General features: G+C 46.8%; 1 protein-coding gene across 1 annotated transcript in view; it reads left to right on the top strand.

Annotated features, from left to right (window-relative positions):
* Positions 1-11,878, top strand: part of NEXMIF (neurite extension and migration factor) — a 332,310-nt gene extending 320,432 nt beyond the window's left edge. Inside the window, exons 5-6 of the mRNA XM_067471681.1 lie at positions 5,675-9,977; positions 10,703-11,878. Coding sequence (XP_067327782.1) covers positions 5,675-9,977; positions 10,703-10,895 — 4,496 coding nt within the window. The 3' untranslated portion in view covers positions 10,896-11,878. The remainder of the gene's footprint in view (positions 1-5,674; positions 9,978-10,702) is intronic.
* Positions 11,879-16,486: the final 4,608 nt, after the last annotated feature.

The following is a 16,486-nucleotide window of genomic DNA, read 5'->3' as shown; positions in this document are numbered from 1 at the left end:
TTTTCTACCTTTCTTTCCTTCTCTCCTTCCCTCCTTTCCCCCTCTTTCTCTCCCTCCTCACTCACCTTCTCTCCTTCATTCCTTCCTTCCTTCCTTCCTTCCTTTATCTTTCTTTCTTTCCTTCTTTCTCTCCTTCCCTCCTTTTCCCCCTCTTTCTCTCCCTCCTCACCCACCTTCTCCCCTTCCTTCCTTCTCTACCTTTCTTTCTTTCCTTCCCTCCTTCTTTCCCTCTTTCTCTCTCTCCTTCTCTCCTTCCTTCTTTCTCTCCATCTTTCCCTCTTTCTCTCCCTCCTCTCCCACCTTCTCTCCTTCCTTCCTTCTCTACCTTTCTTTCTTTCTTTCTTTCTTTCTTTCTTTCCCTCCTTCCCTCCTTCTTTCCCTCTTTCTCTCCCTCCTTCTTCCTTCCTTCTCTATCTTTCTTTCTTTCCTTCTTCCTCTCCATCTTTCCCTCTTTCTCTCCCTCCTCTCCCACCTTCTCTCCTTCCTTCCTTCTCTACCTTTCTTTCTTTCTTTCTTTCTTTCTTTCTTTCTTTCTTTCTTTCTTTCTTTCCCTCCTTCCCTCCTTCTTTCCCTCTTTCTCTCCCTCCTTCTTCCTTCCTTCTCTATCTTTCTTTCTTTCCTTCTTCCTCTCCATCTTTCCCTCTTTCTCTCCCTCCTCTCCCACCTTCTCCCCTTCCTTTCTTCTCTACCTTTCTTTCTTTCCTTCCCTCCTTCCCAACTTCTTTCCCTCTTTCTCTCCCTCCTTCTCTCCTTCCTTCCTTCTCTACCTTTCTTTCTTTCCTTCTCTCCTTCCCTCCTTCTTTCCCTCTTTCTCTCCCTCCTTCTCTCCTTCCTTCCTTCCTTCTCTATCTTTCTTTCTCTCCTTCTTTCCCTCTTTCTCTCCCTCCTCTCCCACCTTCTCCCCTTCCTTTCTTCTCTACCTTTCTTTCTTTCCTTCTCTCCTTCCCTCCTTCTTTACTCTTTCTCTCCCTCCTTCTCTCCTTCCTTCCTTCTCTCTTTCCTTCTTTCTGTCCTTCTTTCCCTCTTTCTCTCCCTCCTCTCCCACCTTCTCCCCTTCCTTTCTTCTCTACCTTTCTTTATTTCCTTCTCTCCTTCCCAACTTCTTTCCCTCTTTCTCTCCCTCCTTCTCTCCTTCCTTCCTTCTCTATCTTTTTTTCTTTCCTTCTTTCTCTCCTTCTTTCCCTCTTTCTCTCCCTCCTCTCCCACCTTCTCTCCTTCCTTTTCTACCTTTCTTTCCTTCTCTCCTTCCCTCCTTTCCCCCTCTTTCTCTCCCTCCTCACTCACCTTCTCTCCTTCATTCCTTCCTTCCTTCCTTCCTTCCTTTATCTTTCTTTCTTTCCTTCTTTCTCTCCTTCCCTCCTTTTCCCCCTCTTTCTCTCCCTCCTCACCCACCTTCTCCCCTTCCTTCCTTCTCTACCTTTCTTTCTTTCCTTCCCTCCTTCTTTCCCTCTTTCTCTCTCTCCTTCTCTCCTTCCTTCTTTCTCTCCATCTTTCCCTCTTTCTCTCCCTCCTCTCCCACCTTCTCTCCTTCCTTCCTTCTCTACCTTTCTTTCTTTCTTTCTTTCTTTCTTTCTTTCTTTCTTTCTTTCCCTCCTTCCCTCCTTCTTTCCCTCTTTCTCTCCCTCCTTCTTCCTTCCTTCTCTATCTTTCTTTCTTTCCTTCTTCCTCTCCATCTTTCCCTCTTTCTCTCCCTCCTCACCCACCTTCTCTCCTTCCTTCCTTCTCTACCCTTCTTTCTTTCCTTCCTTCTCTCCTTCCTTTCTCCTTCATTCCTTCCTCCTTACTGTGTATGTGTTTTGTGTGTGTATATGCATATATGTCTATATATGTGCGTGTTTGTGTGTATATATATATGTGGTTTTGCATATGCGTACTTTTTTGGGTTTTTTTTCAGTCCCTTCTGCTATGTTTTTCAGTGTTTTTATGAGTGGTGATCACTCACTGGCCTGATAGATATGTTGTGTCCAAATTTGGTGTCAATTCGTCCAGTGGTTTTTGAGTTCTGTTAATCCCACAAACGAGCATTACATTTTTCTTTATATAGATCTTTTTATTTATTTATTTATTTGCAATTGGTAGCATTTAACCCCCCAGAGAAACTGGGGGTTAATGGGCAGCTTATGAGAAAGACGTTCCTCCTTGCTCTGTATATTTTGTCCAAAGGTGCTCCTGGGAACCATCAGCCTTCCCATTAGCCACGTAGGCTTCCTTGAGAAGGAAAATTAGGCCAGTCCTCAGCAAGTAAAAAGGCCAGGAGGCATATATCTAGGCCAAAGCACTGGGATCATGGGATGAGAGGCAGATATGGAGCAATGCCTCCTTTTAATTATTATTTACACTAGCTGTACCAGCCATTCATTGCTGTGGCCAACCTTCATTCCCTCTTTCTTTCTTTCTTTCTTTCTTTCTCTCTTTCCTTCCTTCCTTCTGCAAAGATACGGAATGGGGTACAATGCCTGGCTCGAGAGCAATACGTGTGGAAAAGATCTTGGAGTCCTCGTGGACAACACGTTCCTTAAGCTGCTCCTCATAGGGCTTGTTCTCCAGACCCTTGATCATTGTAGTCACCCTCCTCTGGACACATAGAATCATAGAATCAAAGAGTTGGAAGAGACCTCCTGGGCCATCCAGACCAATGCCATTCTGCCAAGAAGCAGGAATATTGCATTCAAATCACCCCTGACAGATGGCCATCCAGCCTCTGTTGAAAAGCTTCCAAAGAAGGAGCCTCCACCACACTCCGGGGCAGAGAGTTCCACTGCTGAACGGCTCTCACAGTCAGGAAGTTCTTCCTCATGTTCAGATGGAATCTCCTCTCTTGTAGTTTGAAGCCATTGTCCCATTGCGTCCTAGTCTCTCCAGGGCAGCAGAAAACAAGCTTGAAGAAGAGAAGGCTGAGAGGGGATATGATACATGGCTATCATATCCCCTCTCAGTCTTCTCTTCTTCAGGTTAAACATGCCCAGCTCCTTAAGCCACTCCTCATAGGGCTTGTTCTCCAGACCCTTGATCATTTGAGTCGCTCTCCTTTGGACACATTCCAGTTTGTCAATATCTCTCTTGAATCGTGGTGCCCAGAATTAGACACAATATTCCAGGTAAAGTGGTCCAACCAAAGCGGAATAGAGCATGGGGAGCATGACTTCCCTAGATCTAGACACTATGCTCCTCTTGATGCAGGCCAACATCCCATTGGCTTTTTTTGCCGCCACATCACATTCCTGGCTCATGTTGAACTTGTTGTCCACGAGGACTCCAAGATCCTTTCCACACGTCCTGCTCTCGAGCCAGGCATCATCGTCCCCCATTCTGTATCTTTGCATTTCGTTTTTCCTGCCAAAGTGGAGTATCTTGCATTTGTCACTGTTGAACTTCATTTTGTTAGTTTTGGCCCATCATCTCTCTAATCTGTCAAGATCCCTTTGAATTCTGCTCCTGTCCTCTGGAGTCTTGGCTCTCCCTCCCAATTTGGTGTCGTCTGCAAACTTGATGATCCTGCCTTCTCGCCCTTCATCTAAGTCATTAATAAAGATGTTGAACTTGGGTGGAGAGAGAGCGGAAATGGTCAACATTTTCTAATGTTACACCATTAAGCTGTATTTCTGGCATTGGAAAGGGATTAGCTGGTGACTGCTGGAACAGCACTTTGGTTTTCTTGATGTTCAATGACAGGACGAGCTCTTCATATGCTTCTGTGAAGGTGTTTAGAGTGGCTTGTAGGTCTTCTTCTGAATGCACACAGACGACGTTGTCATCAGCATTCTGGAGTTGTATAACAGATGTTGTAACCTTGGTTTTGGCTTTCAGTCTGCTGAGGTTAAATAGCTTGCTCGATAGTTTCCGCAATCTGTCCTTTTTTCTTTTTTGAAGAGGGTGATGATGGTGGCATCCTTGAAATCTGCTGGGATTTTCTCGGTCACCCACACTTTTTTCTATGAGCTGGTGGAGTTGTTGTGTCAGCTCAGGTCCTCTCTCTTTAACGATTTCAGCGGAGATCCCATCAGGTCCGCTGGCTTTGTTATTTTTTTGTTGGCTGATGGCATTGCTGACTTCTTCCAAACTAGGCAGTGCTGCAAGCTCATCCCTGATTTGTTGTTGTGGGATTTGTGAGAGACCCTCTTTGGCCATATTGGAGTTGCGATTCAGGAGGTCCTCTCTCTTTAAAGATTTCAGCGGGAATCCCATCAGGTCCGCTGGCTTTGTTATTGTTTTGTTGGCTGATAGCATTGCTGACTTCTTCCAAAGTCAGCAATGCCATCAGTTTGGAAGAATCTGAATTAATTACATAACAAATAACTAGTATAGGGGGTTTGAAGAAGGTTGGAATTTCCAAAAGTTTCAGCATGCACGGTTACTATATTTCTCTTTTTTTCAGGAACTTCATTTTTCTTCAATCTCATCTTAAGAAGCTTATTTATTTTGTATCAAAAGCATTGCATAAATTAGTTTAAAACTGATAAAGATATTTATTATTTATTTATTTACTTTATTTATATACTGCTTTTCTCAGCCCTCAGGCGACTCAAAGCGGTGACAACATCAGTACAAAACATCACGAGACAAGTATAGTGCAATTAAAAACAATTGTAACATAAATCATTAAACATCCGTATAACAATCATTAGCGCCTCAACAGTAAAATCAGAATCCAGTCTCGTCATCCATTATTCCGTATTCCTATGTTTAATTACACTGTTTAATCAAATGCTTGTTCGAACAGCCAGGTCTTCACTTTCCTCCGGAACGCCAACAGGGAGGGGGCCAATCTGATATCTGTAGGAAGGGCGTTCCACAGCCAAGGGGCCACCACTGAGAAGGCCCTGTCTCTCGTCCCCGCCAAGCGTGCCTGTGATGCAGGCAGGACAAAGAGCAGGGCCTCCCCAGGCGATCTTAATGTCCTAGTCGGTTCGTAGGAGGAGATGCGTTCGGAGAGGTAAGTAGGGCCATAACCGTTTAGGGCTTTATAGGCTAAAGCCAGCACTTTGAATTGTGCCCGGAAGCAGATTGGTAGCCAGTGGAGCTGGCGCAACAGAGGAGTTGTATGCTCCCTGAGTGCCACTCCTGTTAGCAACCTGGCTGCCGAACGCTGGACCCTTTGAAGCTTCTGAGCAGTCTTCAAAGGCAACCCCACGTAGAGAGCGTTGCAGTAGTCTATACAGGATGTAACCAGAGCGTGGACTACCATGGCCAAGTCAGACTTCCTAAGGTAGGGGCGCAGCTGGCGCACAAGTTTTAACTGTGCAAATGCTCCCCTGGTCACCACTGAAACCTGGGGTTCCAGGCTCAGCGACGAGTCCAAGATCACACCCAAATAGAAGGAGCACAAGCAGCGAAATATCTTTTAACCAAAAACGGTCAACAGCAACCGCATTGTCTGCAGCCTCCAACAATTCTTTCTCTTTACATAAGGCAGGACACTGAGGACCAGCATACAGATGTGGAGTTGTCTGTCCTGCTCCACAGTCACCCAAGGAGGATTATTTTAGGTAGTGCCATTTTGCCAGGTTTGATCTGCCCACTCCACTATCTTAAGAAGTTGAACTTGTGTGTGGTTATGCACAACCCGTTGGGTAAATATCATTTTATAACTTGACCTAGGCTTGGTTGTGTGAATGTGGTGGGAAGGTGGCTACTAAAGAGTCTAAGTGTCCCCTTTTTCTCTTCCTTCTCTCAGAACCACACGACTCGGATGGTGACGAGAAACCTTGCCATGCTGCGGAGGCTGCCGCCCCGTTCCCAGCCGTGAGCGCTGCAGCCCAGAAGGAAAGCCAAGGCCTTCCCCGTGCCCAGCCGGCCCCGTCTTGCAAGAAGCCCTGCTGGCTCAGCCCTCCCTCCCCGCTGAGGCTGGCCGACGTGCCCGACCACATCTCCGATGACTCCTCCTCCGTCCACGCCATTTCCCTGACGTCGTGTGTCACCAAGGGCATGAGCACCTGGTCCCTGCCCGGGGACTGCGAGAAGGCTCCCTTCACCATCATGGAGCCCGGGAGCATGTCCGCACTCACCGGCGACTGCCTGATGCAGCCCAGCCGGACTTGCCTGGGATGCTTCATCGAATCCAAGGACGGCATTGACGCAGAGCCCGGAATCAGCCTGAAAGTGGGGGACATAAATCGAGATTATGACACCTGTTCGGTCTCCGATATTGGCATTCACTGCATGAGCACGGGAGAAACCATGAGATACGGGGATCAACTGCTTTCAGACCAGCTTTTAAGCTTCCCTGTGCATAAATCGAGAGCGGCAGACAAAAGAGATGCGGAGAAATCCGACAGTGATTCCGAGGACCCCGCTCAGAAAAATTATTACGAGGGATTACTCTTAGACAAGTGCAACGGGGAGGAACCTTTACTCACAAATCCCAACCAGGAATGGGGTTATTTTGAATCTTTCATTAGTGAAAGCAAAATTGAACTGCTTGACCTCTGCTCCAAAAACGAGCTGTCTGTCAATCTGTTTTCAGAGGAAGACGTGGACAATTACATGTTTGACGATGACGACTCCACGCTGGGGAGTGATGTCTGCTCCCTCAAGATCCGCTACGAGTCCTTCCAGGACAACGTGAGGGAGAAGACGGGCGGCCTGCAAGAGGACACCCAGTTCAACTTCTTCCCGAGCGTCTTCAGCGGCTGCTCCAAGCGTGAAGGCCGGGCGGCCTTGAAGAGGGGGCCTCGGGGGGCCACAGAGAGCTCCCAGTTCAAGTCTGAGGAGAGCATCGTTTGGGGGGAAGAGGAGGCCAATGGAGAGCGGGGAGAGGAAGAGGAGGAAGAGGAGGCCGAGGGAGAGAAAGTTGCCTTAAACAAATCTTGCACCAGTACCGAGGTCGTACAATACATCGGTCCCAAAAGAAATCACTTCTTGGAACTCGTGAACTCCACCGAAGACTCCGGGGAGTTCAGTGACGACAGCACCTGCACTGAGTCGTCCTTTGATGTCCTCCAAGACCTCAAGGACTGCAACAAGTATTTGCCCAGAGACCACTCCAGTTCCTCTATACAACAGAACTACGGCCTGCGAGCGAAAAGGAAAGTCCGCTACAGCGACGACTACTTGTACGACGTCGATTCCATCGAGAGCGAGAAGATCGTGGACAAGAAAGAGTGGAATCCCGACGGGCCCAAGGAGGAAGACGACGACGAGTGGTGCCCAAAGAAAAGGCGAAAAGTCTCCCGCAAGGAACCGCCGGTCATCATCAAGTATATCATCATCAACCGTTTCAAAGGGGAGAAGCACATGCTCGTGAAGCTAAGCAAAGTGGATTCCAGCGAGACCAGCGTGACCTTGAGCGAGGAACTCTTGAGCAAGTACGCCAAGCTGGCTCCCCTGAAGGCATTTTGGCAAGAGAGGTGGCAGAGCCGCCTCAATTTCCTCAGGTCGGCACTGTATCGCAAGCAGGGCTTCTATCTCAATGGCTCGGAGGTCTCCTTCTTGCCTCACCCGCGAAAGCGCAAGTGCAAATTAGCCAACCGGCACCGGATCCAGCGAATCAAGGCCATCGAGCAACCAGTGGGCAAGCTGTCGTCACTGAACTCTTTGGAGCCAAAGCAGCTATGTCACCGGATCGGATCTGGCGAAGAGGCGGGCCTGAAAGAGATGCAAACATTGGCCATCACAACCTCGGCTTGCGCAAACGGGCTGCGCCTGAACGACATCGTCGCCCTGGGCTCTCCCAAGTGCAAATTGCAGGACAGGGACTTCAAGGGGCCGGACAGGAAGGTCCTGCGCAGAATCAAGTTCAAAAGCGAGGCCAGGTTGAAATGCAAGCGCATCAAGGCGGCCGCCAGCCTGGCAGAGGCCTCCCCAGCCTTGGAGAATCAGGAGCATGCCACGAGTTCAAAGGAAGAGAGTGTTCCTTGCGCCGCAGACGGCTCTCGCCTTTCCGAGTGCCAGGAGGATAAGGTTGCTAAAAATTCTCCGTCATTCCTACCCACCACCTGCTCTTCAGACAAGCCTCCTCCATCTGCTCTTGCTGCCAGCGTGCCCCTCATCCCCGGAGGGTATCTGCAGACGTTGTTAGATGCCTCCGATTTGTCAAGCGGCGCCGGCATCGCCTACTTCAGTTCCCAGCCCCCTGAGCGGCAGCAGGAGCCGCTCCCCAGCCTTGCTCAAGCGGAGAAATCCTTCTGCGCTCTGCAGCCGGCCCAGAGCTGCATCCTCTCCCCGCCATCTGAATCGGAGCTTCAACAGTCACCAAGCCACTTGGAAATGGAGCCAAGCAACTTTGGGAGCCTGTGGCCAGCCAACAAATCAATTGGCAACGACAGTCAAGACTTTGCAAGCGACAGCCTGTCGACGACGGCAGAGTTTGTCGGCGGCGCGGGTGCAGATAGCCTCCCGGCCCCTGGGTATGGTCAGGCAGATCACAGTAACAGCAAGTTACTATACCAAAAAAAATACCTGCCGGATAGCCAGCAATCTCAGTCCGACGACTCCTTCCAGTCGTGTCATTTTAGCAACAGAGAGGGACCTTTCCATTTCCAGCGAGGTACACTAAGTACAGATGACGGGAGGCTGGTTAGTTTTGACTCCGTAGGCTCTTTGTCCGTTAGTTCTAGCAATTATAGCTCCCTAAGTTTAAAGTCCTGTGAAAAGGATGGGGAGGATGATATCGCGGATGATTTCCTGGCCCACTGCAGCCCCAAACTGGTCATCCAACAAAGCATAGATGAAATCACGCCTTTGAAGGAGTCCACCGACCTTTTAGATATTTCTAACTTCACCCCCGATAAGTTCCGCCAGTCCTCCCTTTCCGAAATGTCTCCCCCAGATACCCCCAACCTTTCCCCGCAGATAACGGGGCCGGAAACCAAACCGGTCGGGAATGTGAAATGTTTCCCCGATAGCTCCCAAGCCGTGCTAAGCAACCTTGAGAAGGCCAAGTGGAGCTGCGGGGTCCTCCAGACCCAAGACCAGGCTGATAACGGATTCACTTTAAATAATCACCAGTTCCAGTTCCATATGTTCAACGACGAGGATTCTGTCAGCCTCCTCGAGAAAAGCCCGTGCTTGTCAACATTTAATGAGCCATCTGGTCAAATTAGCGCCAATAGCAAAGTGTCAAAATCAAAGAAGAAGGGTTCAACGAATAAAAACGTGGGCACGAACCAAAGCCTTCCTCAGAAAAACGTTCGGAAAAAATCGCCCAAGACCAGCAAAGGGACTGAAAAGCCGCCAGGGAAAAACTCCCGGCAATCTCCGAAAACAACACGGAGAGGCAAAAACGCGGCCGGGGCGAATGGCGAAAAGGGCCCAGGCGTCGGAGGGAGAGCGGCGGCTCCGTTGAACGGTCCGGCGAAAGCCTTGGCCGAGTCCGTCCGGCACTGCGGCCCAAGCTCGGTCCGGCTGGGGAAACATAACGGACTACCCGGGGAGTGGGCGCTGGGGAAGGACGGCAGTAGCGGAGGCTGGTCCGAAAGCAGCCTCGGAAATGCGAATAGCCTCCTTGATGACGATCAAAGGGAATTCGAGGAGCCGTCCAACATTTTATCAAACATTGCATCTGGCATGGCAGATGTTCAGAGATTTATGATGGCCTCCATCGAACCCTTGTGGGGCCCCGTGGGCCATAACAACGTCTCGGATATATTCCGGTCGCCGGAATCCAACAGCCTGAAATTGAAAACTCTTAAGATCCTAGCCGGGACGTCCCAAGACTCCAAGAAAAAGGCGAACGGCGGTTCGACGGGAAAGGGTCACAAGTCGGGCGCCAAGGGCTTGGGCAAAGCCGGCGGCCGGTGCGACGCGGGGCGCCCCAACTGCTCGGCCGGATACGCCGCCACGGACCTCCACCCGCCCTTTTTTGATAAAAGCTACAGTAACCTGAGCACTTTAGCCAAAAACGAGCCTACCCATAAAAAGCTGTACCGGCATAAATCCACGTCTAAGTCCTTGAGGGATGAGAACTGTAAAGGGAAGCGAGCGGAGCGGGATCAGGCCCATAAGGAGCCCTCTGTGACAGCTGCGTTTGAGAAACTGAGGTAATGCTGAGCCACGCGGGCCGGAATGCACCCTTAACTTCCCTACTACCTGCTAAGCCCATTCTTCCTCATTTTTTCCTCCCCGTGAAAGCGAGAGTTGCATGAAAGAGACATTTTCCCCCCTTTGACAGGTCTTTTTCTTTTGGTTGTCGTTGTCGTCGTTCTCGTTTTCGGTTCTCGAAAAGTGCATGAAACAAAAAAATAATTATTTCTTGCAAGCTACCTAAAAAAAAAAAATCAATTTTTTTCTCTTTTTTTTTCTTTTCTTCTGGCTTGGCTGGGGTTCAAAACAAACTAACAAAGGCTACTCCTCCTTTTTCTCGCTGTTGGGCTTCTTTGAGTTTCTAATTCCTTTATTTTTAAGTAATCAATTACAAACTCTTTTCTAATTATTTCCAAAAAAAAATAATAAAAGAGGAAAAGACTTTTTTTGGGGAGGGAAGATTTTATATAAAAAAAATAGAATACAAAAAAAGAAGTTATGCATAAAAAAAAAAGACAGCCGACACATCCAAACAGAAAAGGGTCTTTAGTTTGCCGAATGACCAACTCCGTTCTCCTCCTCGATGGCCGTGTGGCAATCCCGTTGTGCTTTTTCGCCCCCTTCTGCCGTTTTGATCCTAACCTTCACCATAAAGCTTCACCTCTTCTCTCCAAGTTAGAGCGTTCGTTGACTCCTCACAAGCTAACTAAGGTGGCATAAAAAATGTTTGGTTTTTCTGCAGGGAAACAGACTACATTCTCCTTAAAGCAGAAACAGCCTTTTTGATTTTACCCGTATTTGAAGAAGAGACACCTTTTTCTAAAAAGACGTTTGATGCTCGCTTGGGTTCTTCTTTCCTTCCCCCATATTTTTCGTTTGGCCCCTTTTTTCACTCAAAAAAGGAAACAAAAAACAATATTAACAATGCCTTGTAATATGTCGAAGTGTTAAGTGCTGGAATCAAAAGTTTGGGACTTTTTTTGGAAATGAAACTAACATGGTTTATTCCCCGTGTTTCGAGGGGAAAAAACGAGTCGTACTGTTGTACAGATGCACTATGATCCACAACAGCCACACAAATTGTGCCAAACTCCGAACAAGTGTTGTACTGTACATATTTTTACATCGAAATGGGTTGTGAGTGTGTTTTCTGGAGTTTTGTTTGCCTTTTTTTCTCCTTCTGGTTTTTTTTTAATTTACTGGAAACATTCCAGCGATAACAATGAGCCACCCCTGCCCTTGAAATCAACGATCTCAGTCGCATCATGTCGAATGCACCAAAAGTTTTATGGACATCACTAAAATATATGTGCCAAATTGACTTACCTCATCTCATAGGTTTTGCCCTGTGGTTTACAACTCGACAAGAGCCAAGGGTTTTCTCGCTTGGGGGGCGGGTTGGGGAAGGACTTTCAACATGGGAACCGGGAGGGAGAAATCACAATCCGTCCTGGAAACATTAAAATCCAACCTTTTATGGAAGGGTTTCAGATCTCAAACTCTTTCTCACGCAAGGTAAGTTTACTAGATTGGAAACTCAAGCAAGTGTGATTTCCTGTTCCAATTTCAAGCTTTTGCTAAAAAAAATAATAATTTCAAAATCGTTCGGTCGGTCCTTTGTATCGGTTTTCTATATTTTGTAATGCAACCTGGGATCAATTCTGAGCGTTGTGAGAAAATCCAGGGCCGAGGCGTTCCATAGACACTGTGTCGTCTTATCACTCTGAGCCATTTTGTACCCATTTTTACGCTTCTCACGGATCCAAACTTTGGTGTTTTCTAAATGTTTCAAACCTTTGCAGTGACGATATTAGCCGATGGTTTGTAACAAAACAAAACAAGGTGTATTGTCAAAGGCTTTCATGGCCGGAATCACTAGGTTGTTGTAGGTTTTTTCGGGCTATATGGCCATGGTCTAGAGGCATTCTCTCCAGATGTTTCACCTGCATCTATTGCAAGCATCCTCAGAGGTAGTGAGGTCTGTTGGAACTAAGAAAAAGGGTTTATATATCTGTGGAATGACCAGGGTGGGACAAAGGACTCTTGTCTGCTGGAAGCAGGGGCGGCTCATCCATTACGCAAAGTAAGCGGTTGCGGTACACTTTTTTTTTTGCCAGGGGCGCAGAGGCGCCTCTGTAAATACCGCTGTCAGTCTGAGAACAGCGGTATATAAGTAAAGTAAAGTAAATAAATAAATAAATACCCTTCGACCGCCACTTGAGGAGCACCCCCTCGAATCACAACAGCCCTAGAAGTCTGGGGGGAGCCTCGGTTTCCTTGCCTCACTGCTGGGCAATCCTCTTCCCAAAGGGGCCGGGCCTTTGAGCCTTGCCTAGCCCCTCTCGTTCCTGCTTCATATCAATGATTGGTTGCGGGGGGGGGGGGGGGGACCAAAATACTGTTTGCTTACCGTTGAAAATTACCTAGGGCCGCCTCTGGCTGGAAGGCACTGCAGACTACTTCAACCAGAGAAGTCAGCCATAGGAGAGCACACAATGAACCAGCCTAGACACAGCATTTTATTGGAGAACACAGAAATGCTGGACCACACCAACAACCACCATGTCAGACGACACAGAGAAGCCATTGAGATCCACAAACATGTGGACAATTTCAACAGAAAGGAAGAGACCATGAAAATGAACAAAATCTGGCTACCAGTATTAAAAAACTCTAAAATTGCAACAGCACAACAACAGAGAGGAAACAAACAAGGACATCTAATCACCTCTCAACAAAAGTTTGCTCCAGGCACAGTCAGCCCATTGTATGCTAATCAAGGTGGTCAGTTGAAACATTCACACCTAGCTCCAGCAGACAAGAGTCCTTTGTCCCACCCTGGTCATTCCACAGATTTATTTATTTACTTTATTTGTATACCGCTGTTCTCAGCCCTTAGGCGACTCACAGCGGTTCACAACAAGAACAGCAAAAATTCAATGCTACCATAACACGGTATAAAAAACAATGAACATCATAACATGTTATAGAAAAGTATACAATTAACAACAATATACAATTAACACCAATAGCCATTCGCTAGCCTCTCATCACTAAAAACATGATCCAGATCTGTCATCCATTGTTCCATTCCTATGTTCATTACATTCATTGCACTGACTATTCAAACGCCTGCTCAAACAACCAGGTTTTCACTTTTTTGCGGAATACCATTAATGATGGAGCTAGTCTAATGTCTGTGGGAAGGGCGTTCCACAGCCGCGGGGCCACCACCGAGAAGGCCCTATCTCTCGTCCCCGCCAGACGTGCTTGAGAAGCAGGCGGGATCGAGAGCAGGGTCTCCCGGGAAGATCTCAAAGTCCTGGTGGGTTCATAGGCAGAGATGCGGTCAGATAGGTAGCTTGGGCCGGAACCGTTTAGGGTATATAAACCCTTTTTCCTAGTTCCAACAGACCTCACTACCTCTGAGAATGCTTGCCATAGATGCAGGCGAAACGTCAGGAGAGAATGCCTCTAGACCAGTGTTTCTCAACCTGGGGGTCGGGACCCCTGAGGGGGTCGCGAGGGGGTGTCAGAGGGGTCGCCAAAGACCATCAGAAAACACGGTATTTTCTGATAGTCATGGGGATTCCATGTGGGAAGTTTGAGCCAATTCTATCGTTGGTTGAGTTCAGAATATTCTTTGATGGTAATGAACTATAAGTCCCAGCAACTACAACTCCCAAATGTCAATGTCTATTTTCCCCAGACTCCACCAGTGTTTACATTTGGGCATATGGAGTATCCATACCAAGTTTGGTCCAGATACACCATGGCATGAGTCCACAGTGCTCTCTGGATATAGGTGAACTACAACTCCCAAACTCAAGGTCAATGCCCATCAAACACTTCCAGTGTTTTCCATTGCTCATGGGAGCCAAGTTTGGTTCAAATCCATCACTGGTGGAGTTCAGATGGCTCTTTGATTTTAGGTGAACTATAAATCCCAGCAACTCCAGCATTACCAAATGACAACATCAATCGCCCCCAACCCCACCAGTATTCAAATTTGGGAGTATTGAGTATTTGTGCCAAATTTGGTCCAGTGACTGAAAATACATCCTACAGATCAGATATTTATTTTGATTACCATTCATAACAATAGCAAAATAACGAAAATAATATTATGGTTGGGGGTCACCACAACATGAGGACCCCTTAGTACTAAGGGGTCGCGGCATTAGGAAGGTTGAGAATCACTGGTTTAGGGTATATAAACCCTTTTTTCTAGTTCCAACAGGTAGTTCCACTACCTCTGAGGATGCTTGCCATAGATGCAGGCGAAACGTCAGGAGAGAATGCCTCTAGATCATGGCGATACAGCCCAAAAAAACCTACAACAATCCAAAACAAGGTGTGGTTTTGTTTTTGTTTTTTTGATGCAATTATGAATTTGTACATTGACTCATGCAAAAGGAAATGGAACTCTTGATGACTTCACCAAAATTGGGGGCCAGATCCAGGAAATACAATAATAACCATAAATATATATAGATATAGATATATATAATGTGCTTTTTCCAGAGAGTAATAAGTGCTGGCTGCTGAATGACGTGTGATTTTCAAAAGGCCTTATTTTGAACCTTAAACCCTGCCCCAACCTCCTTCCAAGAAGAAGAAGAAAAAGTATTGAAGTTCTTTTATGATTATTATTATTATTTTCCCTGTATACCTGAGCCTGTGCATTTTGCTGCTGATAAATAATGAAAACTTGACAATGCCAGACAATGCCTGTCTGCTTGGAAACCTTTTGGAAGCAGAGGCAGATAAGATTAAGACTTGATGCACTAGAAAATGGTAATGTGAAAAGGATACTTGAGAGCATTTGGATGGAGGAAAGGAAAACATTGGAATGAGCAGTGACTTAAAGCTACGAGGGGCGTTCATTAAAGATTTCCCCTGACCCACTTCCTGTGGACTGAGAGCAATGAAACTTGGCCCAGTTCTGAGTCCTTCTCTCCGTTGGTGACACCTCAGGACACACACTTCTCCCATCTTTGTAAACACCTCCAAAAGCCATGTTGTGACTTCGGAAATCAGAGTCTCATCACCTGAGAAATGCTTGCCCTTCCAAAATAGCTTCCTTTTTGGGAAGAGGTGGAAGTCCGATGGTACGAGGTCGGGCAAATGAGGAGGATGTGGTCAAATTTCAAATTTCAAGAGCATGCTTCTTCCATTTGGGCAACGTGTGAGTTGTGAACTGGTGCCTTGTGTTGCAGAAGGCAGACATCTTTGATGAGCATGCCACATTGTCTCTTGGTTTGGATTTCCTCCTGCCATTTCCACATCAATGAAGCCTAGTATGACCCAGTGATCGTGGTCCCTTTGGCTAGAAAATCCATCAATCCTACTCTGTGCTCGTCCCAAAATCCTGTGAGCATGACCTTGGCTGCCGAGAGTTGGGCATGTACTGTTGCAACCCAGAGCAGGAAACTCAGACAACAATCCACCACACTTGACTTCAGGAAAACAATCCTTTTTTATTGAAGAAAGATGAGTACAAAAATAGAGGAAATTGTTGGGGTTCAGTCTGATCCCGATCTGTGTGAACAGGATTCTCTGATAGTTTTTCAAACTGAGCAAGCTCTCCCTGACTATGACAGTGTGGAATCTGTTGTTGATGCAGAGGTCAGTGGGAATGAAAACGAAACCCAGCAGTTAGAAGATAATGTTTTGGAAGTTAGCTGTGATATCTCCCCACCTGGGCTTGATAATGAGGTCCGAAGAGAACAGATAGTGAGAGATAGATTTGTTTCCCAGTCTGTACGAAGGTCACAGCATATCCAGCAGAAAGAGGCCCAAACAGAAAAGTCAAGCGGCGTTTCTAAGAATAGCTTCTTTGGTTTAAGAGCATCCCTGCCGGGTGTTTCTTTAGGTCAAGCAACGTTCGGGACTGTGGCTGGTCTTGGCAGAATTCCTGTGTTCCATGGCCAGTAATCCAGAGGCTTCTAGTTTCCAAGTTCATGGTTAGTAAAAGGCTAACAGACTCCTGGTTATTGTTTTGTGGCTTTTGAAGTTTTGCTCAAGTTCAGAGATCCTATTGACTACTGTTTTTCTGTGGCGTTTTTACTCTGCATTTACCTTTCTTTTGTAACCAATTTTTCATCAATAAACAAGGTTTGCTTTTCCTACAGTCCAGAGTGGTGGATTTAATCTTATGGTCTTGTTTCTTGAACTGGGATGCAACAGAAATATGCAAGGTAAAAAGCCACAGTAGAAATCAGCAACAAGAAATGTCCACGAACAAGATCAAAAACCCACAGTAATGTTGCAATCCAGAGCAGGGAACGAGGCCCTAAGATAACTATCCACCACACTTGACTGTGAAAAACAATCCTTTTTTATTAAAGAAAAATTGTTACAAAATAAAGGAAAAATGCAAGTCAAAAGCCACAGCAAAATCAGCAAACATGAATTTAAATGGACAAAACAAAACCCAAAGCCACACTGTAAAATACTGGAACCTGTTAGCAATCCACTAACCGTACTTGATATCCTAGAAATCTTTCAAAACCATGGCCAGGGA

Source organism: Anolis sagrei, chromosome 10 (genome assembly GCF_037176765.1).
Source record: "Anolis sagrei isolate rAnoSag1 chromosome 10, rAnoSag1.mat, whole genome shotgun sequence".
Classification (NCBI taxonomy): Eukaryota; Metazoa; Chordata; class Lepidosauria; order Squamata; family Dactyloidae; genus Anolis; species Anolis sagrei.
Note: the sequence above shows the minus strand (reverse complement) of the source record. Positions and strands in the feature narration are given on the sequence as shown.